Below are 27,577 nucleotides of genomic sequence, written 5' to 3'. Positions count from 1 at the left end.
CAAAATGGTTATTCAAAGCCACATCACGGCAAAAATAAATAAACCTATGCTTATAATAGACTTGTGCTTTATAAAGTATTTTCAAGCCATACATTCACTTTAAATGATGAATAGACAGATTTAAACTATTATTCACTAATAATCTTGATACCAACTATGGCTAAGATTTGACGTAATGACGTTTGATGTCACTGACATCCAATTTGTTCAATCAAATTTGATATTTGACTATCAAATACTTAACATACAGTATTATTTGATTGTTGTTAAATGGGAAAGATCTATGTGAAGATTATTTTAGATAAATACAAAAAGCAGCATATGGGTTTGGAACAACATGTTGGTGAGTAAATAAAGACAGAATTTTCATTTTTGCATGAACATACTATGCTTCAACATCACCATGCTGTATAGCCTAAGTCTTTAGCCACTTCAGTACACAGTTCATTGAGGTCTGACCTCCAGCTACCACACTGTATATGTGCTACTATAATTCAACCCACCTCCCACTGAGACTTAATGGAGACAGAGGGGCAATCACAGTTCAAACACAGCCAGATTCTCCTATAGCAGACATCTGTTCATTATCATCTGTCACAAAGCAAAACAAAAAAAATTGGATTTCCTACAGCGAGCCACTACAATATGGACCGTTTCCCTGCCATAGATCTGAACGAGAAAACACAAAATAAAAAGTGAACACAAAAGCCAAGCCAAACACAGTAAGATGTTGCAGCTGTGAGAGTATTGATTTGCTCTCAGCATGGACTCGGTGACACAGCAGCAGCAGTGCAGGCCGCCACGTGTCCCAGCAAAAACCCCACAGAGCATCGATCTGGACACAATCCCGCTGTTAACACTCGGAAGCTTTCATCGGGAAACGCAGACAGCCTGTGCTCACCCATGCCGTTCAGAGTCTCTTAAACACAGGCTAAAAACACCAGGGCATGACTGTGGAGTTTATTCAATATCAAAATTTTACTTTCCTAATGAGACTCTAAAACCAATGTTACTATAAAACATCAACGAGTGACTACATTTATTTATGAGGGGTGCAGTGTGCATTGATAAAAGGCCATTCACAAATGATGTCTCACCAACACCATCAGAAAATACTTCCTGTGTTGGGTAATAGCATCCTGGAGAGTTTTCATTCATTATTGAGAGGTTTATGGGGTGGGAATGCACCATTAGAGTTAACCTTGCATGCACTGCTTCAGCATGACGGTGTTCTCTCAGCCTATCAGAAGATAAGGAATCTCGAATCTTGTAAGAAAAGTTTACAATCCTGAAGGTGGCACTTGTGGTGCTTCCTTACAGTCTACAGAGGGTTTCTTTTTTTGTTGTTGTTAGGAAAATAATACCACTTTGCAACATAACAGCTTGATGCGTGGCCTACACTCTTAATAATAAAGGTCCCAAAAGGGGGTTTTCAAAGGAAAGCCATAGAAGAACCATTTTGGGTTCCTGGGAGAACCTTTACACCTCTTTTTTTTAGGAACAGTTCACTGAAGGTGGAAATGCAATGGGCAAAAGGTGTGGAAACCCTGTGAATAGACCTTTGAATAAAGGAAATTGAAAACAAAACTGATTCTTGATGTTGACCCATGTATGTTATGTCAGTCATATTTATGTGCTTATAATTTGAAATGACAGCACTGTTTGGTCTGAAAGGACTCTTCATGTCCATGCAGTGATGGCAAGAGGTGACCTTTTAAAAATAAACTGAACTATTGAGGTGCATTACATAAGTCCAGCAGTGGCAGATGATGAGTAATGACTCGCTCCATAAATGCAAGTCAGCGTGTGGCCCCGTTACACACACACACACACACACACACACACACACACACACACACACACACACACACACACACACACACTGGTTTAAAATGGAGTCAGCATACTCTCAGGAATGACTGTACATTCACATGGCTTACAGACCTGATCCGATCCACATTATGATAGTGTTCAAAACCAACAGCTGGGTTCAGCTGTTAAAGTTAAATCCTGCTGGTAGATGGCGTATTTATATTATTAGTATTTATATATTTCATTATAGATACTGGTTCTCATTTTTTTGGATGGCTTAGTTTAGTGCTCTAAAAACTAAAATGCATTATAATTTATTTTCATATATATATAACCAAGGAGGGTATAAATGAATAATTAAAGGTATAGCGGAGGATCTTTCCAAATTTTAGATAAGACCCGCCCTCTCCACTTTTTGAAAAGTTTGATTGATTCACCAGAATGATTGACAATTGGGAGGACCAATAGTTTAGACTACCCACCAGGAAGTAAAACATCCTCCGCTATACCTTTAATGTACAAAAAAGAGGACCCATATTTATTTTTTAAGACTGAATGAAATCTGTTCTAGTCTTTATGATAACCAAACCAAGAAGCCACTTTTAATAATTATTTCTCATCACCCTAAATGTAACCTATTATTTTGAAAATTGCCCCAAAAAAATATAATAAAATGAATTTTTACATTTTCATTTAATTAATACACTAATTAAATTGTTAATAAATGTTTTATTCCATGATTTAATTACCACCATTTTTGCTAATAAATATTCACAACAAATTTCATATTAATAATAAAGCTTTATACAAATGTTTTTTTTTTGTTTTTTTGGCTAGTCTTGCTTTTTGATTATTTAAATGAACTAAACCTTAAAAATGGAATCCAGAAAAAATGTACCAGAAAAAAAAAGTAACTGAATTTTGGAAAAAATGAAACCGATTTCAAATAGTCCTAAATTATTTAATTTTTTTACTTTTAGCAAATTATTAAAATTGTATTTATTTAAGACATGCTTTTGATGACTAAAATTGAATGTAAATATTAGAACAGATACATAATACAGAAAACAGAAAAAAATTAACCAGAATTTTTTTTTATGGAATCCAGAAAAATTCAAGCAGAAAACAAAACTGCATTTGGGAGAAAATAAAAGGGATTTCATAGGGCACTATGTTGATTCTACGGACACAGCTCTGCAGGGACAAATACGTGGCCCCAGTGCTTTTCTCGAGAGGGACATCCTGTAGGCAAACGCTTCATTCAACCAGAATACTGCCAGAAACTGACACAAGCAGAAAAAAAATATTCCTCTCATCCAACACAGCCACTGTTCAGCCCTTATGAGCATGACCGCCTGTGGAAATCACATCAGTGTGGAAGCTAATACGTGAATGAAACAGTCCTCTCAGCCTTTAAGCTAATATTTATGGCACAGACGACAGGAGACACATGCCACCCGGGGGAATTAAAGAGGAAATGCCTGTCTGTCTGTCCTCTGGCTGTCTCACATGATAAGAATAATCTTACATAAAGACGCCAGTGGCATCACCACAAAAGGCTTCAAAAGAATGGTGGATTATAACCAGGGATCACTTCACTGTGCTAAGTATGAAAGAAACTTAAGTTTCTTTATTGTTGGCAGATTAGTGGTAACATAAGTCTGCTCTGTAAGGGAAAATGAGTCATTATCGCAAAATAAAACCCAGGCAGGGTGTATGATTAGGACCCTGACAAAGAGTGGAGATTAATGACCAGCTGACTGAACATGATATTTGTTGTTATAATGATTATACAAATTTTTTTTGTTTGATGTAGTCATATAAAGTTCTGTATGTTCATTTACGGGTTTTCCGCTTCTTCCTTCATACATTTCCAGCTCTCAGAGAGTGACATGACAACATGACATGACAACTCTCAGAGTGTTTGGCATGGTGATATTGATATGTTTGGTCTTGGAGGAATAGATCTGCTATGCTGCTGCTGTTGGTTATTGTTGCTGCTGCAGAGCAAATACGGGACTTGCTACTGTGCCAATACACACATACATGACACGCTGCTGTGAGAAAGTAAGACATGCTGCTGCTGTACAATATAACACACATGAATTACCCGTAGCAGATCTATACAGGTGGAGCTGGGGAAGGAGGAGGGTTTCTGAAAGCGCTGCATTGCTATAGCAAATGCTGACTAAGTATTTGAAGGTTGAGCAGCGAGCTCATTGGCTACTGATGCAGCAGGAACCAATCAGCTGTGCCCTATAGAGAATGATGTGATCGCAAGATGATTGAGTTAAGGACCTATCAGCCTGCACCATCTAGAGTTTCATGACAGAACTTTGTATTTCCACATACCATAATTGCTTTGGATAAAAAGGACCGAGATAATCAAATAAGTATATACTTTAATTAAATTCTATCTTCTTTTAACTGTTACTAGATGGTGAAATCTTCTAAATTTCCGCTCCATGAAATATCTAAAGGCGGTCTTCCTTGAGTTGATTCATCATGAATTACAAACTGCACTCCCTTCTAAACACTAATATGAAATGTATTGAATGATGTAGAAATAAAACAAATAATACATTGCCTTCTAAAGCCAATTTTGCCTAATTAATGCTTCGCCTAATCAATGCCTTGTGAGAGATGCCTGTTTCATTGCAATCCTGAGCATCCATCATCCCAACCCAGGCCTGTAACATCACCACTACTGCACCCCTCCTGCCGCAGAGGCTGTTCCTAAGCAACCACCCCCAGCAACCAGATTGCCATAGAAACCGAACAGAGAGAAATTATAGAGAGGGGAGAGACATACTTGGGATGTGAGAAATTGGGGGATTTTCTACTGTTTGCAAAATATTCCACCTTAAATTATGATTCCGGGATGTTTTTGTAAATTATATATATTTTAATGGCCTATATAAGTAATATATCACTTGAATATATATATGTCTGTGTATGTGTGTGCGCGTGTCAGTGATGTCAAATCTATTGATTGCGATTAATCGCATCTTAGACAAAATTTTATGTATATATATATCTTTTATGTTAGAAGCGATTAATTGCGATTAATCCATTTGACAGGACAGCGCAAGTTTGCAGTGGAGATGAGCTAGTGCAGCACCAGTGTCTCTGTTTCTGCTGCGGTGGGTGTAAACAGAAGAAAATATAATGCCACTGAAGGCCAACGAGTTTAAGGCCCTCAGGAGACAGCTTGTCACTTCATCAGTCACTTGCTCCTGTGGAGACACAGAAAGGTCACCAACAAACCTCGCTCTGTCTGATCTTTTTCCTCCATCTTCTTCACCACAGTATTTACCTTTCTCTCCCTATCAAATCTCTTTTGCTCTTATTCAAGCAACATTAAACACAAAAGATCCAGGGAAATACATATCTCAGCATGATAACCGCAACAATTAAATGAGCAAATACTGAAAGCACCACAATATGGTGGCTTAGTGGTTTAATATATGAGCTTGTGAAGCTACAGGATCAGAGTGCAGAAGAGAACTTTGACTCTTGTGCCCAGAAGTAAAACATTTAACCAACCACATAGAAGCATGTTTTCGCCACAGAATAAAAATCTTTTTGCAAAGGTAATAAAAGTAGAGCTAATTGCAACTTTTTTCATAATTATTTTCTCTCCTCAAAATTTGCGAGTTTATCTCTCGAAATTCTGACTTGATTTCTTGCAATTCCGAGTTTATATCTCGCAATTCTGTCTTTTTCTTCTAATTGTAACTGAGAATTGTGTGATATGTGATATAATGTGTGAAATGTGATATAAATTCAAATTTTCAACAAATTTTCAAATTCGAGATAACTGCAAATTGCAAGATATAAACTCACAATTCAGAGAGAAAAGAGAAAAAAAAGTCGCAATTATTATATTTTTTTTCCATGGTGGAAACAAGCTTCCATACCAAACAGATCCTCCCTATAGTAAAAATGTGCTGCAAGTCTTAATATTTAATTTTATTGTTAATATAACTTAGTTCAACTATTTGAAATAAAGCTGAAATACAATAAAACATAAGTATGATAGATGAAAAGATTTAACTTAAAAATGTAAAATTTTGCCTTGCCAACTAACTAAAATAAAATAAAGTTTAAGTTTTAAATAAAAAGTAACATAAGAAAATGACTAAAACTACAACTAAAGAAAAAAAAAAACGAAAATCTAACAATAAAAGCTCAAAACATTAATGATTACTATAATGGTATAATCTAGATAATCCTAAAATAATACTGAACCATTACAACAAAAAAGTATTCTTCACACCACACCACACTCTAAAGCAGAGAGCATCTCATCTACAGTTCTTCATGTTTGTTTGAAAAAAGTCCCAAAGGGAATAATGTTTGAAAGTAATCCCAGCATTAACATAACAAATTTGTCTCATAACCACCAACTTTTACTAACACAAACATAGAGAGCTCTAGCAACTGTTTTCACCAAATAAATAAAGAAAAAAGCAGGGCACTGAAGAGGGAAAGAGTAAGGACACCACTTTCCAATTGTCCCGAATGGCAGTTTATGAGTAGAACAGAGTGACGTCTTTGAGATGATGACGCATCTTACCTTTAGAGAAACCAGGACACTAAAAAAAAAACATCTTGTTTGAGTAACCAAGGTTAGAACTGGGTCAGGAAGTTCTAACTCCTTAGGTCAGGGGACTAACTTTGCTTTATTTAAAGCTGAAGTGAATTAAATTAAAGCTGAATTTCTGCACCACAAGCATCTCCTGATCCACTGGCTTCTGACAAATAAAGACTTTTGCTTATATAGCGCATCCACTGATCTATTCAAATAGTACTTTCAACCAAACAATAGTATCATTACTGCTGCATCCAATACAAAAGCTGAATTATCAACTTAAATGACATGCCCACTGTACCTACCAGTTTACCATCCACCGTATAAAGCCTCTTGACCACTCCAGAGTCCAGTTTGATGGCATCTGTGATATCTGTGAGAACCTGCTCAAACGAGTGGGCCGTCTTCTTGTTGAGAAGGATGCGCACGGCTTTCCGAGGCTTCACCCCGCTGCGGATTATGGTCACCAGTTTGGGCCGGATGAAATCCTTGTTATCCTTGATTTCTATAGACCCACCCTTGGCGCTGGCCAGAGAGGACGGCGCTCGTACTGATCCAACGGTCTTGGCGTTGACCGACCAGTTGGGGTTGACATTCTTAGTGTATTCCAGCTTCTTGTAAGGCTCGATTGATCCACAGACATAGCTCTCCCCTGTGATCCAAAATAAAATAACAGAAATAATCAGTGAGAATCTAATCAGATTTCTAAATGAATCGTTCAGACTGGTTTTCTGAACCGCTTCTACAAGATTCACAGACTTTTTGTTATCATGAATCAGGCAACTTACGAACATCCTTCAAAATAAAGGTTTCAAAAGGTGGTTTTCGCAGCGATGCCATAAAATAACCATATTTGGTTCCTCAAAGAACCTTTCAGAGAACAGTTCTTAAAAAAACTATTAAAAGAACCATCTTAGTGTGAAGAAAGAAATAACCTTTATTGTGAGGGAATGGTCCATGGATGGAAAGGTTCTTCATGGAACTGTAAACGCCAATAAATAACCTTTATTTTTTAAGAGTATCTTGGTTTGTTAATCATAAAAAGCTTTTGTCTGGCTTCGGAAAATGTGTATGAACCACATTCGTATGTATTTCTTTCTTCTGCTTAGGTTAACCATATTCTTAAACCAAACCCTAACAGTAACTCTATTAGTATGTAGTGTAGTTTATTAATATTAGTCCATACTTATTTGAGTAAGTACTATGTAACTACATCACCTTCAAATAAAGTGTAACCCTTAATTTTATTATTGGGTAAAGTATGCCTTTAACGAGGATATCCTATGTTTAGTATCATGAGGACACACAGAAGAAATGTCATACATGTGAGTTAAGACAGTCAATGGACATTTAAGCTCATAAAAAATTGAGGTCACATAGTGAAGGTTAAATGCCTTGAGAAACTGAAATCTCCTCCAACTCCCTCATTTACATTCATTCTCAGTGCTGCCAGGTGTAGAATGAATTAATGGTTGGGTGGCCTACATAGAAAAGCACCAGAGATACCACTGCTATAATCAAATCAGAGTCATTTAACACATAATTCAAGGAGCAACTTATATTTAATGATTTCAGCTCTCAGGCTTGATTTATTGGTCAACACTGAGAGAAAGGGAGTGGTATGGAGATGCAGAAGCTGTTAAATATTGATGAGCGTTATCGGTTTAAATCACAGGGTACTCTGGTATCTGCTCTCAGACAATACAAGCTTGATCCTTGTTCAGGACTACAAACCATGCTCTGTTTGTGGAGTCAGAGACCCTGGATATAAACACGAGTAAATACAATGACTTTTCACATAGTAGATTATCTGATTGTTGCACACACTGTATATATTATGTGTATATATACTTATATATATTATTTATGGGTTTTGATTAGGTCAGAGGAACATATGAAAAGAACTGAAGGAAAATAAAGGTTCATTTTAAAATAACTAATTTCATAGTATACCGACATTATTACTGTCATTCACAACAGAGCATGAGGTTTAAGTTCATTAAAACTGACATAAACTAAAAATGTTCAGTTTCCTCATTGCTTTAGATATCACAAAGATGATAATGCACCACTGGAAAGTTTTGTTTTAAGATAGTAGCTGGTTTCTAGATGTCCATTAGCTGGCCCAAGCTGATCATTTCCTTGTGCAAGCTTGTAGACCATCTAGGACCAGCAATACATCAGCTACTGTTAAGTCATCCCAGCTTTAAGTGGTCTTTGTACAGCTAATGACCACTTTAGAGTTTAGACTAGCTACCATGTTCCAAAAACTGTCAGTATCCTGGTATAGCGGGACACTTGGAATGACTTTGTATTGCCTTTTTCCCCTAACACATATTTTAGTAATAATCATAAATAAGGTATCATAGGAAATCTTAAACACTCAAAAATTGTCCTGTGAAAACCGTTTTGAAATTGGACATTGCTTTACCATGGAAACAGTACTTTGTTAGACATGTAGTTTTGATTTTCTAGCAATTTTAGAGACCAAATTATGCAGTAAAATATATATTTTGCATCAAATTTTGTTTCGTTTAGTACATTTGATTTGCAGTAGCCTAAGCTTAAATGTTTATACCTTTTTACACTTTCATTTTTAGAAGCTGCTTTCATTTCTGCAATAATCTGATGAGAGACATTATTTCTGTATAGTTCATGACTTACAAATCATTATGTTCAAAAAGGAGGTAAATAGGTAAAACATGATGTCCTCATATGGAGAACAGGCATGCATAACCTAAACAATCTAAATCAAGACACACGTGATGAACAGCACCATGTGCCTCAAAATGAACAAGAAGCAAAATATACTGGTGTCCCTAAACCTGCATAGGCTACTGACACCCAGTCTCACCTTCCACCAGCTGCTCCATGCTGGTCATTTTCGACCCGTCAATGGCATAAATGGTCCGGACCCCCTGAGGCAGATTTACATTATCTGATAGGGAGCGGGTGAGGTCTGCGAGCAGAGCGTCGAAAGACCTGAATCTGTCGTTGGAGATAGCGTACACAATCCCTTTAAAGTACCGGTCTCCATTGCGGTAGAAGCGGACTTTCTTGGCTTTCTTCTCGGAGCTCAGAGCCTGTAAGGTGCGGGTTCGGTACAGGCTGCAGTGGGCGCTGTGCGTGGGGCTCGGGAGGCCGTTCCCCCGTGAGCCCGCGCGGCTGTATCTTTGTGCTTTGTCCCGTTCGTCGAAATGCTCCATCTCCATGTCAACACCCGGGACTGTAGTATGAATGGCTATAGAAAAATTGTCAGGAAAAATTTGGGTAGATGAGTCGTGTTAAAATTAAAATTGCATTTATTACAACGTTTTTTTTTTTTTTTTTTTTGCATAATATGCTTGTTAATACAATAAAATGCATTTTAGGCTATATATAGGCTAAATAAGCTGCTGGAAATTTACATTTAAAATAGGCCTATAATTTAATAAAATAAAATAATAAAATAATTTATAAACATTTTATATTTGTGTTTTTAACAATATACATTTAAGTATTAAAATTATATAACACAATATTTTAATAATTCATACTATTTCAAGTTATTTAAACACGCCCAAATGGTAAGCACAATGAAGAATTCGCGATTCATCAATTAAAAAGCGATATTAATGCACTAATAAATGTAATTGTGCGATGCCTGATATGGTGCATCTTGCTTCAAAGACAAAAAAAAAGCATATTTATCTTACTTGTGCGCGAGTAGCTATCCGATGAGCACAGTCGATATGAAAGCACACATCTAATGGCTTGTCATCTCTTCCAGAGGAATAGGATGCTGGTGATGGGATGGGCTGCAGCCGGTGTCTCTCTGCCCCTTTCGCTCTTATTTAATGCATCGCAGAGAGACTGGCAGTCTTTGTCGTATTCATGGAGAAAAGAAATCCCTCAATGAATGAATACGAGCGAGCAGGGCTGTGTCTCAAAACCTAGTGAGCTGCCTACCTAGACAGTTTAAAATGCGGGTCCTCGTGGGCAGGGAGGAGACTGTTCAGCACAGCTTCTGTCCGGCAGAGACACTCCAATGGTACAAGCTCTATTCAAACGGTCTTATAAATTTAAATAAATGAGCCATGATAGCATATGAACTTTGATATGATTCCTCATGTGTCACGCCCACTATTGTACGCTTAGACTGTAGATAATTTATTGCACAAATTGTGAACCGTACGTTACACAAGAACCAGTTATTTTTCATAACAGTAGTTTACGACCAAGAGACGCATGGTCATGATTTGGATATTAGTTGTTTGCATATTTGTTGTTTTATTTTTATTTATAGCCTAGGCCTACTGCAAGAAATAATTATTTTGGAATTACTTACGACCAAAATAAAGCATATTATAGCCTATACAATATATATTTTATACAATGACTTTGTAATTGTAGATTTAAGTGTAAAAATGAAAAAAAATTATAAAGATGTATTATTATATCATATTATGTAACATACATTTGAAATATTAATAGAAAATTATAATAACGTTTTACTATTTGTATAGCCTAAGTGATAAAAATTACTATTAGCATAAATATTTACTATTTAAGGATATATAGAAGTATCACTAGCCTACTTCTTTTTAATTTAAGTCTAATTTTATTAGTTTCTTTTTGTATATGTTTCTTTAAAAGTGGATGAAATTCACCTCAAACTAAGACTGCTTGATTTCCATTTTATTCCAGGACATCAACTGCTATTCACAACATTAAAAAAATTATAGTAATGAGATGTCTAAAAACAACCACATTTAAAATATCTGTAGAAGCTAACGTCAAGTCAAAACCTACACGTGACTTTTACTGGAGCTCTATCTAAATATGGGTAGAGAAAGTTCATTTGCTACATATGTAGCTACCTTGTATTAAGAACAGTTGCAACTTTTCTACACTAGATGGCAGTATTCACTTAAAATTCAATTCATCTGAAAAAAAAAAAGCAGCAATAAATGATAGCACTGGATACAAGATTATGTATACAGTTTAGATGTGAACAGGGAGGCCAAAAGAAAATATTTATACATATAGAAAACAATATTTTGTGCAGTTTATATGCAATGAAAGGAAATTTAATGCTGCTGTGTCTGGGCACTTTGCTCAAGCTATAGTTTGACCCCATCTAGTGTCTTGGCTAGGTCTATGAATCAATTCATTCAAAGCAATTATTCCAATACAAAGAATTTTAACAACACACTGTGTTTAAATTATAGTACACACAAAACAATATGTTTCAAATGTTTAATTTATTATGTCAGATAACCATAGGCTATTAGATTCTGTCATTGAGCAAATATAGACTTGTGGTTAAACTTAAATAATGCTTACACATTATTTATGGTGTCAGTACATCGAAATGAGACAAATATTTTGTAAAGACATGCACGTAGAATTAACAAGTTTGTTAATGCTTACAGTGAGATGTCATTACAGTTCAAGGTAACATTTATATCTTTTTTCTATAGTCAAGTTAAAAAAGGAAAAAGTGCAGCCATTGTTTTAATGAGAAAAACCGACAACTGCATAGAGATGTTTTATGAGTGGTCAACAGTGGGAGAACTCCAGTTTATATTAAATATAAGCCTCTTTAACTTAAAATATTATTAAAATATATATTTTAAACTTTAAAATACTCGATTTGAAACATTTCCCAAAAAGTCTGATTTCTCTGGCTTTTAATTAATCAGATTTCTAATATCTGACCTCAATATCTTAATCCAACTCCATGTGCAATTATATTTTTATTGCACTTATTTTCCACAAGAATACCTAGCAGCCATCATCCTCAAGAAATATTCGTGTCTGTTCCTAGCAAGGGTTAAAGTGCGTTTTAATATTTTAAAACATAAAAAACCCTGAAAGTGCCAAGAGCAAACAGGTCTGTGGATAAAAAACAACTACCATAAAGCATTCTTAGCATATATATTAAAGCTTAGATATAGATTTCTTCTTAAATATAAGAATATTATATTTGTTAAGGCTCTATGGGAAAATCATAAATTCCACCTTTGGCTTGCACTTTGTTTTAAGGGTCCATTTATAAGACACAAACCACGCAAAACTACTGACGTTTACGTAAATATGATCCAACTAAACAATGGATCTGTGAGTTCATTGGTGATATGTTGAGTTTCCATTGCTGGTGAAGTGTAAGGCATGGTCAGTAATATTGTCCGTCAGGAAGGGCAGTCAGTCAGTCAGTCCTAACCCTAACTTGTAAAGGGAAATTTTGACTTGGATTTACAATTTAACCAGTGAAAATAGTAAACATGACAGCACAGTTAACTGTATTTACTGTAGTGAGGCCTTTGGAATTCAGTGTCAGTCACATAAACAAATAACGACAAAAGCACACGGACAACGATCCATTCACTTCTTCAATCTTTTTTTGAAAGCATGACCTTTGGTTTGCTCTTAAAAATGGACACCTGAAACGAGAGGTTTGAATCTAAAACTCTACTTTTGGTCTTTGTGTTTCTCAACTTGACTGTCTGGCTCTTTGACTTTATAGTCAGCCAGAATGGCATGGGCAGTCTCTTTGCCGGTCTTCTTGACCATTGCCTTGATCCCCAGGTTGTCGATATTGAAAGCGGTGACGCCCACATTGATGGCTGAGTTGACAGCATGGTCTGTGGCCTGGCCCGCTTCCGCCCCATACCTTGATTATAGACAACCCAGATTAAGTAAAAGAGAGCATGGGGTGATTGAAAAACAAGCTTTAGGAGAAGGAGAGTACCCAATGCAGAGCAAAGCAGTTAAACATACATGCAGGGATTCAGTCATTTCTCTAGAGAAAAATTATCTGATTTAAAATGTCAAATTAATCCTACAGATGGCATACAAATGTTTATTATGTTGTAATGTGCAAATGAAAATGGCCAGTACTTTTAAGCAGTTAGAAAGGGAAGGATGGTTGTAAAAAAACCAAAAAAAAACCCAGAATGTGATCTTATATGAGCTATATCACCAATTATTTCCCAATTTTAAATATTGGATAATTATTGAAAGGATTAAACCTTAGTACAGTATTTAAAGTTATTAGCACAGTATAAGAGGATTTACACATTGTTCAAAAGTTTGAGGTCAGTAAGATTTTATGTATGCTCACCAAAGCGGTGTTTATTTGAACAAAATTACATGCGGTAATATTGTGAAATATTATTACAATTTTTGCTGTTAACCTTTTAAAATGAAATTTATTTCTTTGGAGTAATGATGCTGAAAATTCAGTTTTGCCATCAGTCTTCAGTGTCACATGATCCTTCAGAGATGTGGTGCTTAAGAAAGATTTCTTGTTATTATCAATGTTGAAAACAGTTAATATTTTTGTGAAAACAGTGATACTTTTCCCCCAGGATTATTTGATCAAAAAGAGCATTTATTTGAAATATAAATTATGTCTTTACCGTCACTTTTGATCAATTTAATGCATCCTTGCTCCAAAGTGTTAATTTAAAAACAACTCACTGCCCATAAACTTACGAACAGTAGTGTGTATACTGTACATCTTGGTCGAATTGTGATTATGTTTGCCATCCGATACAACCCGGTAAAACCTTCTGTTGATGCAACAGCATAATGAAAGTCATACTTAAAAGGTTCAAAAGTTAAGAAAAATAAAGCAATGAGATTAATAACGTTTGGCTGTTAGAAACAGATATTCATTCCATCACTGAACTATGGATCAGTGTGCAAAGCAACACAGGATGCCAACGGACGTGATGTTATCATTATGTCCAATAAATCATTAGCATTGCGTGCAAGAGCTGACTGATTCAGACACATCCATAAGCTTCAGCCATGCTCCTGACCATTAATTAAAGGCCATTTTACAGGGTGCAGGGAAAAATGTTTCTACTTGTTTTCAATTGGGGTGTCTGAAATGTTCCCCAGACCCCTAAATCTGTAAACAAATACATGGAAGAAACTAGTGTGAGTGCAGTTTATTTTTCTGATCAAAGTTACTGGTGAGCAACTGCAAATGCAGAAAGTTAAAACATTGGTATGATCAACTTAAAAGCAGGTGAAATGATCTGAGAACCTTGTGGAGTTACTGTACTTACTTATGTTTTACCGTGGTAACCGTCTCTGCAGCAACACTCTTTGCAATGTTCTTTGCTGCGACCTCCAACCCCGTCCACATCGTTGCAAATCCTGACAAAAGTATAGAGGCTTCTTTCAAAAACATTAAAAAAAACATTTGAATGGTAGTGTAATGTGATAAGCACATTTACTGTAGCACTGACACCATTTCACTTTTGTAATAAATGTATGGTTGCAAACTTAGTCTTGGTATTTATCATTTCAATGACTATCATTGACTGTCGGTATTTAAAAAATCTAACAATCACTTGGCTTGCTTTTTTTGCTCCAAGGTAACTTTTGTAAAGTACTTGACAAATCACATTAACTGTCTGATCAATAACTTCTATGAGACAATAATGTAATTGTAGTTGCTTTGGAAGGAAAGAGTCTGACAGAACTTAAATAAACAGTGAGTAAAGTAAGTGTATGTGACCGAAAACAGCAAAGAAGAGCATCATTTCTGGGTTGAATGATTCACTAGACCTTGTACTCCACTTGCTGCAACCACCATGGCACCGTCAATATTGGAGCGTCCATCCCTGTCTTTCTTCAGAGACTCTGGGATTAGCTTCCCTCCGTGTTTCTTCACATGGGGTGCCAGCTCTCGGCCAGCATATCCAGCAACAGTGCACAGTCCATCCACTGGAACAGTGCAGAACATGTTTTTTGCTCAAATCATCCACAGTAAATGAATTGCATCTCATATCTATTGACTATTATCAACAAAATTAGGAATTTCCAAAGATAGTAACGGTGAGTTGATAAAGCCTTCCTTACCAAGGAACTGGCTGACTTTTACTGCTCCTCCTGTGGCCTGTTTGGCCACATGGAGGCTTCTGGTTACCGAGGGGCTGACTTGGGTTGGTTTGTCCTCTGGAGTGATGTGGTCTCGTAGTTTGGATGCACCTTTATGTATGGCTTTCCCTGTGTACTCCGCCCCCTTCACCAACCCCCAGCTCAGCCATGAAGCCCCTGTCGATATATTTCAAGAAGTAAATCGACTACGCTGCTTGTTTCAATACTGTACATTATAAAGTGTTTCCTGTCTCTTTTATCGGACATTTCTTTTTTTAAGGACTTTCTATAAGTATTTTTGGTGGTAACAACTGTTTAGGTTCTTCTAGCACAACACAAATAGTTGGATAATTAACCAACTGTCCTAAATGCTTAAAACACTAGGGCCCGGTTTCACAGACACAGCTTAGACTAAACCAGGATTAGGCCTTGGATCAAATAGGACATTTCCTTAGAAAAAACACTGGTGTGCATCTTGAGACAAAACAATGGCAGTGACATATGCCAGTACAAGTTGCTTTCAGTTAAAACAGCTCAAACATACATTTTAGCCTTGGACTGGGTTTAAGCCTTGTCTGTGAAACCGGGGGTAAATTTATGATTTCTAAATCCACAAAGTGATAAACAATGACAGTATTTATGTTTTCTCAATGTATTGTTTAATGATGATCCTAAAATAACTTCTGTTTACATGTGTCTATTCTAAGTTATATAAGCTATATATAAATATAAGTTCAAACTTTTTCCTTAAGACATTTGAAAAAGCTGTTGAATTAGAATACTGTAAAAAGTATTGTATTTCATAAGGATACAATAAATTAATCCAAAGAGACAATAAATATATTTATAATATTACAAAAGATTTCTATTTTGAAATAAATGCTGTATTATATATTATATATATATTATTATTTATTATTAATAATAAAATTATGTTGTTATTATTATTATTATATACACACATACAATGTATATATAAACAATGTATATATAAATTGGCACAACTTTTTAACATTAATAATAATAATGCTTCATGAGCATCAAATCATCATTAGAATGATTTCTGAATGATCATGTGACACTGAAGACTGGAGTAATGATGCTGAAAATACAGCTTTACCATCACATAAATAAATTACTTGTTCCTTATAAAATAAGGAAATACTATTATTTCTAATAATAATAATAATAATAATTATTATTATTATTTCGCAAAAATTACTGTATTATACTGTATTTTAGATCAAAATAAAACGCAGCTTTGGTGAGCATAAGATATATCTTTAACAACCCCAAACATGTTAAATATGTTTCATTCATTCTTTTTATTCAAGCCTTATCTAGGGAGATCACCCGGCTTACCAGTCAGGATCCCCTGAGCCACCTTCTCGCTCCATTCAGGAAGAACCTTGTCCTCCTCAGCAGCAGAGGGTGCTGCTTCAGCTGCAGGAGGGCCCATTGGCACCTTCTGACCCAGGTTAATGGTATCGGTTGCGCCATCTGATGCCTTGGAGACACAGGATAGCGGGCAACAGTTCAAACAGAGCATCATAAAGAGTGCAGAAGCAGGCTCAAGCAATCACTAAAAGCAAATGGTGACTTGTAGGATAACTATATGGACATAAGCCAGTATTGTGAATTACACAAGGAGGGAATGCTTCCAGATTTTTCCCTGTTTGCCAAAAAAACCCTTTGTTGTCTCTAAACACTTGAGCCAGTGAGTCAGCATGGTCTGCTACAACAACCTGTTATTACCACAACAATGGGGGTGTTTGTCGTCCCCCCCTCCTTTACAGGGAACAGCGGCACTTGGTTCCAAACTCAGCAGCAGCTGCTCTGCGAAGTGACTTCTAAAAGCATTATGATGTATTTTTTCTGACTCACATAACCACAAGAATAGGATTATGACTCATTATAAAGCAACTGAATTTAAAAGACAAAGAATAATGATGCGGGTGAGCTACTGTTACACTTGGCTGCGCTCTCGTTGACAACTATCCTGTGGTGAGAAGGGAAACAAAGGTGTTCTTGGTTTGCTAAGAGCATTACAGCTAATTCATTCTCCTTCTCATGTATGCTGTCAATCCATGGAACCGCAGGGGAGTGTGCCAGCTAAAAAGCGCAAGCCAAGCCCGCTCACTATTTCATGAATAATGAACATAATACCCAACGCCAAAGGTGTAAGAACAGTCTTGAATATCTGTGTTACAGACAGTGCAAGCAGCCGTAAGCATAGAAGCATTGGAAGGACCACATGAACTGTCAAGTGCATTGAATTATAAAAGATAGATCCATTCAGCACATCAAACAACTTAAAAGTATTTTTTATATCTAGTAATAATGTAACTCTGGGTGATCTGATCACAACGGGGCAACATTACTACAATTATTAAATATTTAACTTTAGGAAATCCATCCATCCATATTAGTACTGGCCATTAATGTGCCTGGAGTCTTTCTCTTATGTAAGGGTTACATTTTAAACGTATTTGACAAAGGTACGTTGATTGTAAAACTTTTTAGTTAGTGCACTTTTAAGTCAAGCACTCCAATGTGATGCTTAAAGATCACCCTGCTGTGTTGTTATTTGCATAAATATACACAACCCAAATGCACTTGTCATTCAGTGGTCCTGCAATGCTTTAGTACCTTATATACATCTTTTAAACTCTCAAATACACCTGAAATCTGTAAAGACAGTAAAGGGTTAATGAGGCAGGCAGGTGCAATGATATGTGCCCAATGCAAGTAACATGCAAAAATTCGATTTAAAAGGCCATTCCAAACGCATGCACATAATTCATGCTCTTAAAGTGTGTGAACATTATGCATCTAAAATACATAAAAATGTTACCACAGTGTAAAATTCTTGATTCTAGTCTGTTCTGAAGAAAAAAAAGAAGAAAAACTCAAAAAATACCAAATAGGGGCAGCAATAAGTGAGATACGGGAATTAATATTCAAAGCAGCAGAGATTGAGTCAGTGACAAACACAAAGTTTGAGACGATGTTGAGCAACCACACCTGCTCTGAAGCCACAGCTGACCCCTGTGTTTCTGAGGTGGGACCTGAGGGGACACAGGGACAGCTCACCTGGACACGCAGGTCAGTCAACTGAGAAAGTACATTCTGGAATAGTTCACGTTCCTTCTGGGGAAGCTCGGAAGAAAGGACCACCCCAACATACGAGCCCGGGTTGGGAGCCATCATGTCAGGGAACATGTAGACCCCAGTGTTGCACAGCAGGACTGGGGAGTCAGAGGCCATCAATGGGTAAAGCCAGTCACAAACCTGAAATTAGAAATAAAAATAAGTGTGAATTACTCAAGTAGGACAGTTTTAACTTTTAAACTACCCATACAATCAGAGGGCAGCTATTGGCTGATATGAATGTGTCGTAATGTTGGCCCTTACCCAAAAGCCACCCAAATATGCGGGCAATAAAAAATTGATAAGCATGACGATGTTGACCCAAGAACATGTCTTTTTACTGGGATATGCTCATTACCAGATATATCATCCCACCTCAAAAGAATGATTTATAGTAGACAGATCAAATCATAAAAATTCTTACTGAATAATTCATATAAATGATTTATCAAAAATATACAAATCACGTGTCTTATTTTAATATATTCCTTTAAACTAATATATATTGCCTTAAAATAGTGATTTTAAAAGCCTTACTTTACAGACCAAACGATAAAAATCTAAATCTTTAATCAAAAACATGGGAATCACATTTATGATTTAAAATATTCATTTAAATTAATATTCTTTTAAAGTAGCGCTTTTAAAGTCCTGTCTTGGTTTGTGAGACCTGTAGTTACCTGATATTGCAGACTATTGTAAAGCTACGAGGTTAAAAAAAAACAAAAAAAACTTTGAATTCTAAATTGCTTCTCATCCAGCTGCTGACTGACAATATCTTTTCTTTAGATATGTAATGGGTTAACTTGCTATCTAGTGCAAAGTTATTAAAAGGAAATTGCCTGTTGTATTTCTAGGGAGGATCAGAATCTAAAGTTCAGGCCTGGATTTCCTTCAATTGAGACAGTGGACAGCTCTGCAGTTATATTCATTCATCTTGTCCTCATGACAGCTAGCATTAAATTGGATTACCGTCAAAGCCTAAAGCGCAGCAACTGGAGGTTCTTTATCCAGCTTCATGACACAGCTAATCTATGACCTCAATGTCCATGTGGAGAGATGATACAGTTTACTTTAGGACGTTAGAGTCTTTGGGCCATGATAGGGTCCAAAAGTCATAAAAGGCTTACATATCCATAAAATTACCTAATGTTGTGAATTGTGAATTTACATTAGGCATATTATCAACCGTTATCACAAACAACAGCAGTGTTCAAGTGTAAACTATTGTCTCATATTGTGTTGTTTATATTGTCGCTCATTTAAAAAGAAAATACTATCAAGTCATAAAGCTCATTCTGTAACACCGCTCCACCAGATAACTGGGGCTGTCCCAGGATGATGTCACTCAGTGAAAGCTTATTGGATATTTGCAGTGAGCATACACTCACATGACACCATTAAGAAACAACAGATGAGGTCAGCCTTTATTTAAAACAACACCATCTCAAAAGTGAAGCGAGTTTTAGAGCCAGACAAAATGTTGTGAAAGTAGGTTAAAGACAACATGACTTGAAACAAGCCTCCTTGGACCATTATGTCCAAATCCCTGGAATTTAATAAATCTGCTAGTCTCTAACTCTCTATGGGTGAAAAGAGCACACAAAAAGCAACAGTTTTTGGTAGAATATTACAAAACTTGCCTAAAATGTGTCTGGGTCACATTTAACCCACAAAATGAAAATAAAAAAAATAAGAAATTCTATGTGGCAAGCAGGGCGGGGCCGAGAGCCATAGGAACGGAATTAGGCCGGGGGTGCCACCTGCACCCCACACCGGTCTCAATTCCCACGGAGGAGCTCCAGAAGGATAAAAAGAGGAGTGATGACAGTGGAAGACGAGAGAGGACCAGGCCTGGAATTTATGTTGTTGTTTCATTTTAGTTTATGTGGCAATCGTCCATGAGGCAGTCGTTGTTGTTTTATTTTGGGGATTATATAGATTAGATTCATGTAGCATTTTTGTGTATTAAAGTAATACGAATTTGGGGAGGATATGCAAGTAATTGTCATGAAAATAATAATAATTTTTTTTTTTTAAACACAAACACACACACACACACACACACGTGTGTGTGTATATATATATATATATATATATATTCCCCATTAGGAAAAAAACATGTCCTGCACATTTCTTTGTGAGGTTCTCTCTTTCAGGCATAAGAAGAGGAATTAAATAACAGAACTTGTGATGTCTTACCTGTAGGAAGGCAGGTGGCCTGTTTGGAATCCTCTCTGAGCACTCATTGGTGAATTTTACGATGCGTAGGTACCCTGGGTAAGACGGAGCGCTCACTTGCCCCTCAGGGGTAACGAAGAAGATCTGCACTCCTTGAGGAAGGAAAAAGAGTTCCTCGCCATCCTCCCCTAGACTCTGAAGAGAGGGCGTGGAATTAGACGTTTGGCTGTAGAACTCATCGCCAACCAAGGAGAGCTCGCCAGAGTCGGTGCCGTAGGAAAGGGTCAGGTGTCCGTCAGCGGCCTGAGGGGTGTACGCAGGGGGCTGGTCGCTTAACATATTGGGTTGCATAGTTGGGGAGACCGGAACTGGCCCACCTGAAGCCCCTGCAACGTTGGAAGGGAGCATCTGCGGTGGAGTTGGCCTCTCCGGCTTGACCTTCGGGACTTCAGGGTAGAGTTTCTGAGGGGCTGCGCTGCTATCCGAGACTCCGTTGGGGTCTGGCGTGGTCCCCAGCATGGCTAGACGGGTGGTGATGTTGTTCAGGGTCTCCTGCATCTTGCGCTGCATCTGCCTAGCCGCTTCCCAGGAGGAACCCACGCACTCTACACCCTGCGAAGGCACACTAAGAGCCCTGAGGAGGTGCTGCCGTCCTTGCTGGTACTGCTTTAGTGCCTCTGCGTTGTGGCCCGCCTCATCCTCGGTCAGGCCTTTATTGATGCACTCAAATGCCTTCTCGTACCCATCTTTGATCACTTGCAGCCTGGCTTGATCAAATGCCTCTTGTTTTGCTTGCTCCATAACTGAAAGGAAAAGTCAGAAATGCTGTCAGCTCCATGTATTTTAATATGTTATAATTGTACCACGTTACCACTACAATACTTTTCTAAAGGAAGAACTTATCAACATACGTTAAATTCAATTATTATGCGTATTCATAGAAATTAAGTCAAACAACCTTTTTCTGACATATCTTTCCCGGCTTATTAGCACTGAACCAGCTTACACAGACCATGATCGTGTCATATGAGGATTTACAAACAAAACACCTGCTTAACATTGCGAAGTGACATTCAAAATTAAAGAAGAGCTGGTAGTTTATCGAGTGAATCTTGAAATACGAGTAACTTATTAAGTATTAAAGTCACAGAACCCAACATAATAAGAGTGTTACTGGCTAACAACACCCTTTCATAAAGCCCACATAAACCTCTGCCTCTCACTGGTAACATTCAAGGTATTTAACCAAGCATTTCCATTTGGTAACTCACCAGGAGATGTGATAAATGACGTGAAATATAGAGTTTAATGTGTGTTTCGCGTTATTCCGGGTTTGTTGATTGAACAGCTTCAGCTCTCTGACAGCTGAGCTGCTGCTCGACTTGTGCGTGTCAGTTGCGTGATCGAATAACGAAGTTTATCTAGCATAGATTGCAGCGCGCCCACTACACATGCGCTTCCGCGTTCAGTCACCTGCTGCGTTTTGAGGTTTCTGATTGGTTAGAGGAGTTTGCTCGACAGATGTAGCGTAGTAGTTCACGTATTTTAGTAAAGCGTTTTTTCCACTAACATTATTAAAATGTCACACACAAAAAAGAAAAAAAAGTGTATTAGGGAAATGGTGATGAATATACTTAGCAAACTTTAACAGGTAAGCCAACCAATGATTAGACGAATCTTTATTTAAGATTGACATCTTTCTGTAATTGACACTTTGAAGCGTATCCATTTTTCAATATGCCTTTAAATCAGATTGAATGTGACGTTTTAATTCTCATATTGTTGGCCCATGAAGTTAGTGTAAGGTTTTGATTTGCACTGTGAAGAATTTCCTGCAGCCTTTGAAATGCCTGTAAATTTTCAGAGCATGTTTTTTCTCTCCTTTATAATAAACTGGATTAATAGCCTAAATAAAGGCATGTTTTCTTTGTATTTGTTTTCAAAATGTTTCCCACCCCATCTAATTAAGAGCAGTCACTTATAATGTGCTTTAGCACTCAAATATTTGTGTTTATATGAACCAATTAACTCCAGACAGTTTTAGGTATGAAGATAATTCTTCACAGACTATTGCTACATGTTCATGATTGATTTCAGGCATCTATAGTTGCCAGAAAGAAAATGATATTGGGCAGACCGGTTTTGTATAGACTTTATTTAAGAAACCCAATTCAGGATGAAGTTAAGTACAGTAGGCTACACAGACATTTTTATTTTGACTAATAAGCCAATAATGATTTTTATGTTAGGACCGATATCCAATAAATGACTGATATACAAATAAAAATATACAAATAAATAATACAAAAACAAAATCAATTATTTGTAATGCGCTAAATTTTTGCATCACAATATTATAGTAGCCTATACATTGTCAAAATGAATATTCATTTTGAGATTTAGGCTATTATATTACATTTAACAGCGTTATTAAATTATTAGTAATTTCTAAAGTCTACTTTAAGTGAGCTATGACTGTAAAGGTAATTTAAAACTGGCCTAGCTAACAGGGAACGTTCTCAGAACTTTGGCTAGCGATCTGGCAAGGCTCTCAAAGTTATGAACAAACATTCGGTCATGACAACTCTCGGAGTGACCAGCATTTATTGGCATGGGGCATTGATAGGCTTGATTTAGGTGGACAGCAAAAATAACAAACAAAGGAAAGGCTGTTAGCAATAAATGGTAGAAGCCCCATAGCAGATGTCTACAGGTGGCGCTGGGGAGGAAGAGGGATATCAAAAGCTTTCATAATCTCGCCGATTGCAGGCTAGGGTAATATACTGTCTATGAGGGTAAGACATTATGATTACATGGATTTGGAACTTCTGATTGGCTGGTGCCACAGCATTGGAAGAACCAATCCACGTTCGGTTTGAGTTTCATGTCTGAACTAGGCCTATATGTATTTCTTCCAGTAATGTTTATAGAAAGTTCGTTCAAAGTTATCAGGTCTTTGAATATGTTGAATATTTTAAATGTTATTATTTAGGTCAGTGTTACTCATTGCGTGGCTCGGGAGCCTCCTGCGGCTTGCCAAGCTTTAATTTGTGGCTCGCATGGCGGTAAATAATACGGTAATACATTTTAGGTTTATCTGAAACATTTAAGTTGGATGCTAGTCTAATGGTTTTTTTTTTTTTTTGGGGGGGGGGGGGGGGGGGGGGGGGGGATTACAACTTTTTTCAGATGGTTCAGAAAAATGATGATGTTGATAAAATGAAAAATAATAATGATAATAAAATCTCTAATGTTCACACAACCAATAATTTTTATACATTTAAAAAAAAAAAATACATTAATAGGAACATTACCAAAACATTATTAGAGAGAGCATATTTTAGTTTGCTGGGAACATATGCAATATCAACTGATCTGATGAAAAATCTATTTGATCACAATATACGTATAGCCATTGATCGACAGAGGGCGCTGTATATACATGTTAAACTCCAGCTTTGAAAACAAGGGGTGTTCGAGGCTATGCAGTCCATGTCTATTTTTTTTGTGTTGGTACAGTACACTGGAAAACACCTGGAGCAAGAGGCATGTGAAGGGGGGAAAGTATAGAAAGCTTGAGATTTTGAGACAGTCAGACAGATAGCTTCATGAGACCCTCGTGAAACTCTCAAGATGCATATACTACTACATCTGCTTCATGCATTACTTCACTTTTGAAAGGCCTTGTGTTCAACATTAGTAACGGCATCCGCCGGCCAGCTGAACAGCAAAATATTTACTTACCACAGACAAAACTACTTGAGAACAAGCTGGAAAATCGTATTTGTTGTTTGTACACATGTGACACACTCACACAAGTGCTAATTAATTACAGAACACATAGATATGTGAAGGGTGAGATATGAAAACATGCGTTAAAATAAACTCAAAGCGCATGACATCACTGCAAGCATGACATCACAACACCGTCAAACTAAACCAAAGCATGTGGCTGCACTATATCGCAGTGCGTACAATATATAAAACAGGAATTCACATAAGCCCCCCTGGGGAAAGAGAAAGTTATTGCTCTATAAATCTTCATAAACTGTCACAACAGTGCCCTTAAAGTTAAGGAGTGAAGGATTCAAATTCAGGGACTGTAAACAAGCATGCTTTCAAATATGTATATTAAAGTCATATTACATTCTTAAATCTGTGAATTAATATGAAGTTTATAATGGTCAACATTTATTTATTTATTTGGTGATTTTCCTTTTATTGTGACAGGACAGTAGGGAGATGACAGGAAACGAGGTGGGAGAGAGACGGGGGAAGGGATCGGGAAAGGTCCACGAGCCGGAACTCAAACTCGGGCCGCCCGAGCGCAAAGGCACTTCATGTCGGCGCACTGACCACGAGGCCATTGGCGCCGACAATGGTCAACATTTATGATCCTAGTTTATACACCCACCGCCGCTGCACATTATGTTGCTTGGATGATATCACTGGGTCACAGGAGTTGTGATGTTTTTCACCGAGCTCTCCATGCAGGTTTTTGCAAGACCACATGCGTCATGTTTGACCCCTGAAGTCCTATTTATAAAACGCTACTTAGGGTTTTATGGGATATTTACACAGATTTACACATGCAGACCATATGGACCATATTGACCATACATTCTGGCACTGGTCTCACCAACACTGCACTAACTAATAGTTGAAAAAAATTGTTTAAACATAGGAGGCAGGTAAAAAGAAAGAGGAAAGAATTAAAGAAACGCAATAATATACTATTTCAAATAAAGTTGAAGCAAGAAACCACCTGGGACACCACCAAATATTTTTAATGAAATTTATTTGTAACCGTTTTGTGATTAGCTACTGTAATTATTGTTATTATTATAATTTAGATTATTCTGATTGTATGACTTTCATGGATGTTGAATACCATATATAATATATTATCATGTAATATCCTATAGGGCCTTTAATAAAATATTATAATTCGAAATTCTTGAATATGTCATAATTTACTAAAGTTACATTTTAAACATCTTTATTATTTGTCCTTATTTGGTTATATTATTTATTTGGTTGTATTATTTCATAGGGTGCGCTGGCATATTTAAAAAAAAAACTCTGACGGGGAGAGTAATTTTTGTGTGTAGGCCAATATATATATTCAAGTCTTTGAAAGGCATGTAAATATAGAGGCAGCTAATGTGACCCTGGATCACAAAACCAGTCACAAGTAGCACGGGTATATTTGTGGCAATAGCCAACAATACATTGTATGGGTAAAAATTATAGATTTTTCTTTTATGCCAAAAATCATTAGGATATTAAGTAAAGATCATTTCCCATGAAGATATTTAGTAAATTTCCTACCGTAAATATATAAAACATTTATTTTTGTGAGTGAATGCAGCACAATCGCGAACATAAATGGACAAATTTAAAGGCGATTTTCTCAATGTTTCGATATTTTGGCACCCTCAGATTCCAGATTTTCAAATAGTCGTATCCCGGCCAAATATTGTCCTATCAAACCATACTGGAAAGCTTATTTATTCAGCTTTGATATGATGTATAAATCTCGATTTCAAACTTGTGACCCATGTGACTGGTTTTGTGGTCCTCACATAGGGTGTAGAACCTAAAGCCACATAAGGAATGTTGTGTAAGGGATAACTGTCTAATTTCTTGTAAAGATATCTCTGAGGGAATGATTCATTGCTGTGTTGCATATGCTCTCTTTTCTTCATCCAAGAAACTGACAAGACACTAACATTCAGCAGAGAGGTAAAACACGGCCACTATGTCTTCAGATATATGTGTTTCTTTATTAAAACCATGGCAAGTTGAAATTTAGGGTAAACTTGTAAAAGCATATCAACGACTGGAAAATGTTTAAGCTTAGATCTAAATTGCACAGATTTTACTTTAAGATGAAGAAAAATTTAGTCTGAGGAACTTAAAAGATTTGTCCAAGGATTTAAGCTTCTTACAGTCGATGCCAAAACTTACTAGTAATAAATTAACCAAACCTAATTACAAATGTCTTATTGTCATTAGGGAGCACCGTTGGAAAGCGGCCACTCTGTTCATCATACACAAAAATATTATCTGTATTTCTTCAAAAATGCTTTTATGCAATAAAAAAAATGCATAAAATATAACGTCTTAATATCATGCACAAATGTAATAATTTATGTTTATCCCGTCATGTACGAACTCTGGTATGTACAACTGAAGTAAAGTGGCTCAAGATAAATTAAAAAAACCTATGGTGCTGAAGTGATAATGAATGGCCTGTTTGCATCTGCTCATAGCAGTATGTTTCTTGGGGAAGAGAGAAGAACTGGATGTTCTATTTTTTCAGGCACGTCTCTCTCAGAAATGTACTTCAGGGTGGAAAATGTTTGATAAAAGTGAGTGACTCACTTGAAGTAAATAGGTGAGACTAATAGTTATCACACTTTTAAACAGAATATAGCAAAATGTCTACAACACCTTCTGTGATTGCATCATGTACTTGGAGCATGCAGTGGCAAGGTTTTCTGCATACAAGATGAACAGTGGTAATATGTTGAGATAATGATGTTTAATTGGATGGTGCATTCTGAAATATAGCCCTCCAAACCTGTCTATCACTCTACCATAATGATGATAACTTTAATTGGCAAATTATGGGAAATGTGCTCTTTGTGGAGTTTGGCCTAAAATGTAATCTTATACAACTGGAAGGTGGGAAGTGATTGCAGATGCATACTATGTTACTCAACCCAAATGCACCCTAGAGCTATACTAAATAGCATGCTGGGTCATTGAAGCTGACCCCATTTTCTATTTATCTCTTATTAAAGACAAGTGTACCGTATAGTTGTGTTATGGCTCCCTGCATGTTTTGACTGGTAATCTGAGAGGGTGTGTACATTGAGATACTTTTCCTTTTGAAATCATTTCATTTAACTGGTCTGATTTGATTATCAATGAGTTTGACAGGTATAAAAAACAGGA

General features: G+C 36.7%; 2 protein-coding genes across 7 annotated transcripts in view; both read right to left on the bottom strand.

Annotated features, from left to right (window-relative positions):
* Positions 1-10,631, bottom strand: part of LOC309506119 (serine/threonine-protein kinase DCLK1-like) — a 45,989-nt gene extending 35,358 nt beyond the window's left edge. The window contains exons 1-3 of one of the 3 annotated variants that reach the window (XM_082179704.1): positions 10,102-10,631; positions 9,261-9,647; positions 6,712-7,058 (exon numbers count right to left, since the gene is read on the bottom strand). In XM_082179704.1, the coding sequence (XP_082035830.1) occupies positions 6,712-7,058; positions 9,261-9,618 (705 nt within the window). In that variant the 5' untranslated portion in view covers positions 9,619-9,647; positions 10,102-10,631. The remainder of the gene's footprint in view (positions 1-6,711; positions 7,059-9,260; positions 9,648-10,101) is intronic. The other 2 variants (XM_082179702.1, XM_082179703.1) reach the window with 2 other exon arrangements.
* Positions 10,632-11,630: 999 nt separating this feature from the next.
* Positions 11,631-22,051, bottom strand: spartb (spartin b). Of its 4 annotated transcripts, none has more exons than XM_082178868.1 (8): positions 21,886-22,049; positions 20,636-21,417; positions 18,308-18,574; positions 16,646-16,790; positions 15,266-15,460; positions 14,972-15,130; positions 14,467-14,557; positions 11,631-13,061 (listed from the first exon to the last, which is right to left on the bottom strand). In XM_082178868.1, the coding sequence occupies exons 2-8, from the start codon at positions 21,413-21,415 to the stop codon at positions 12,860-12,862; spliced, it is 1,839 nt and encodes a 612-aa protein (XP_082034994.1). In that variant the 5' UTR covers positions 21,416-21,417; positions 21,886-22,049; the 3' UTR covers positions 11,631-12,859. The 4 variants fall into 4 exon arrangements, with proteins under 4 accessions (XP_082034994.1, XP_082034995.1, XP_082034996.1 ...); XM_082178869.1 differs by having other exon boundaries at positions 18,377-18,574; positions 21,886-22,048; XM_082178870.1 differs by having other exon boundaries at positions 12,993-14,306; positions 21,886-22,051.
* Between the last annotated feature and the right edge of the window lie 5,526 nt (positions 22,052-27,577).

This window comes from Leuciscus leuciscus (genome assembly GCF_965113295.1).
Source record: "Leuciscus leuciscus genome assembly, chromosome: 9".
In the NCBI taxonomy this organism is placed as follows: domain Eukaryota; kingdom Metazoa; phylum Chordata; class Actinopteri; order Cypriniformes; family Leuciscidae; genus Leuciscus; species Leuciscus leuciscus.
This window is presented reverse-complemented; position numbering and strand designations above follow the sequence as displayed.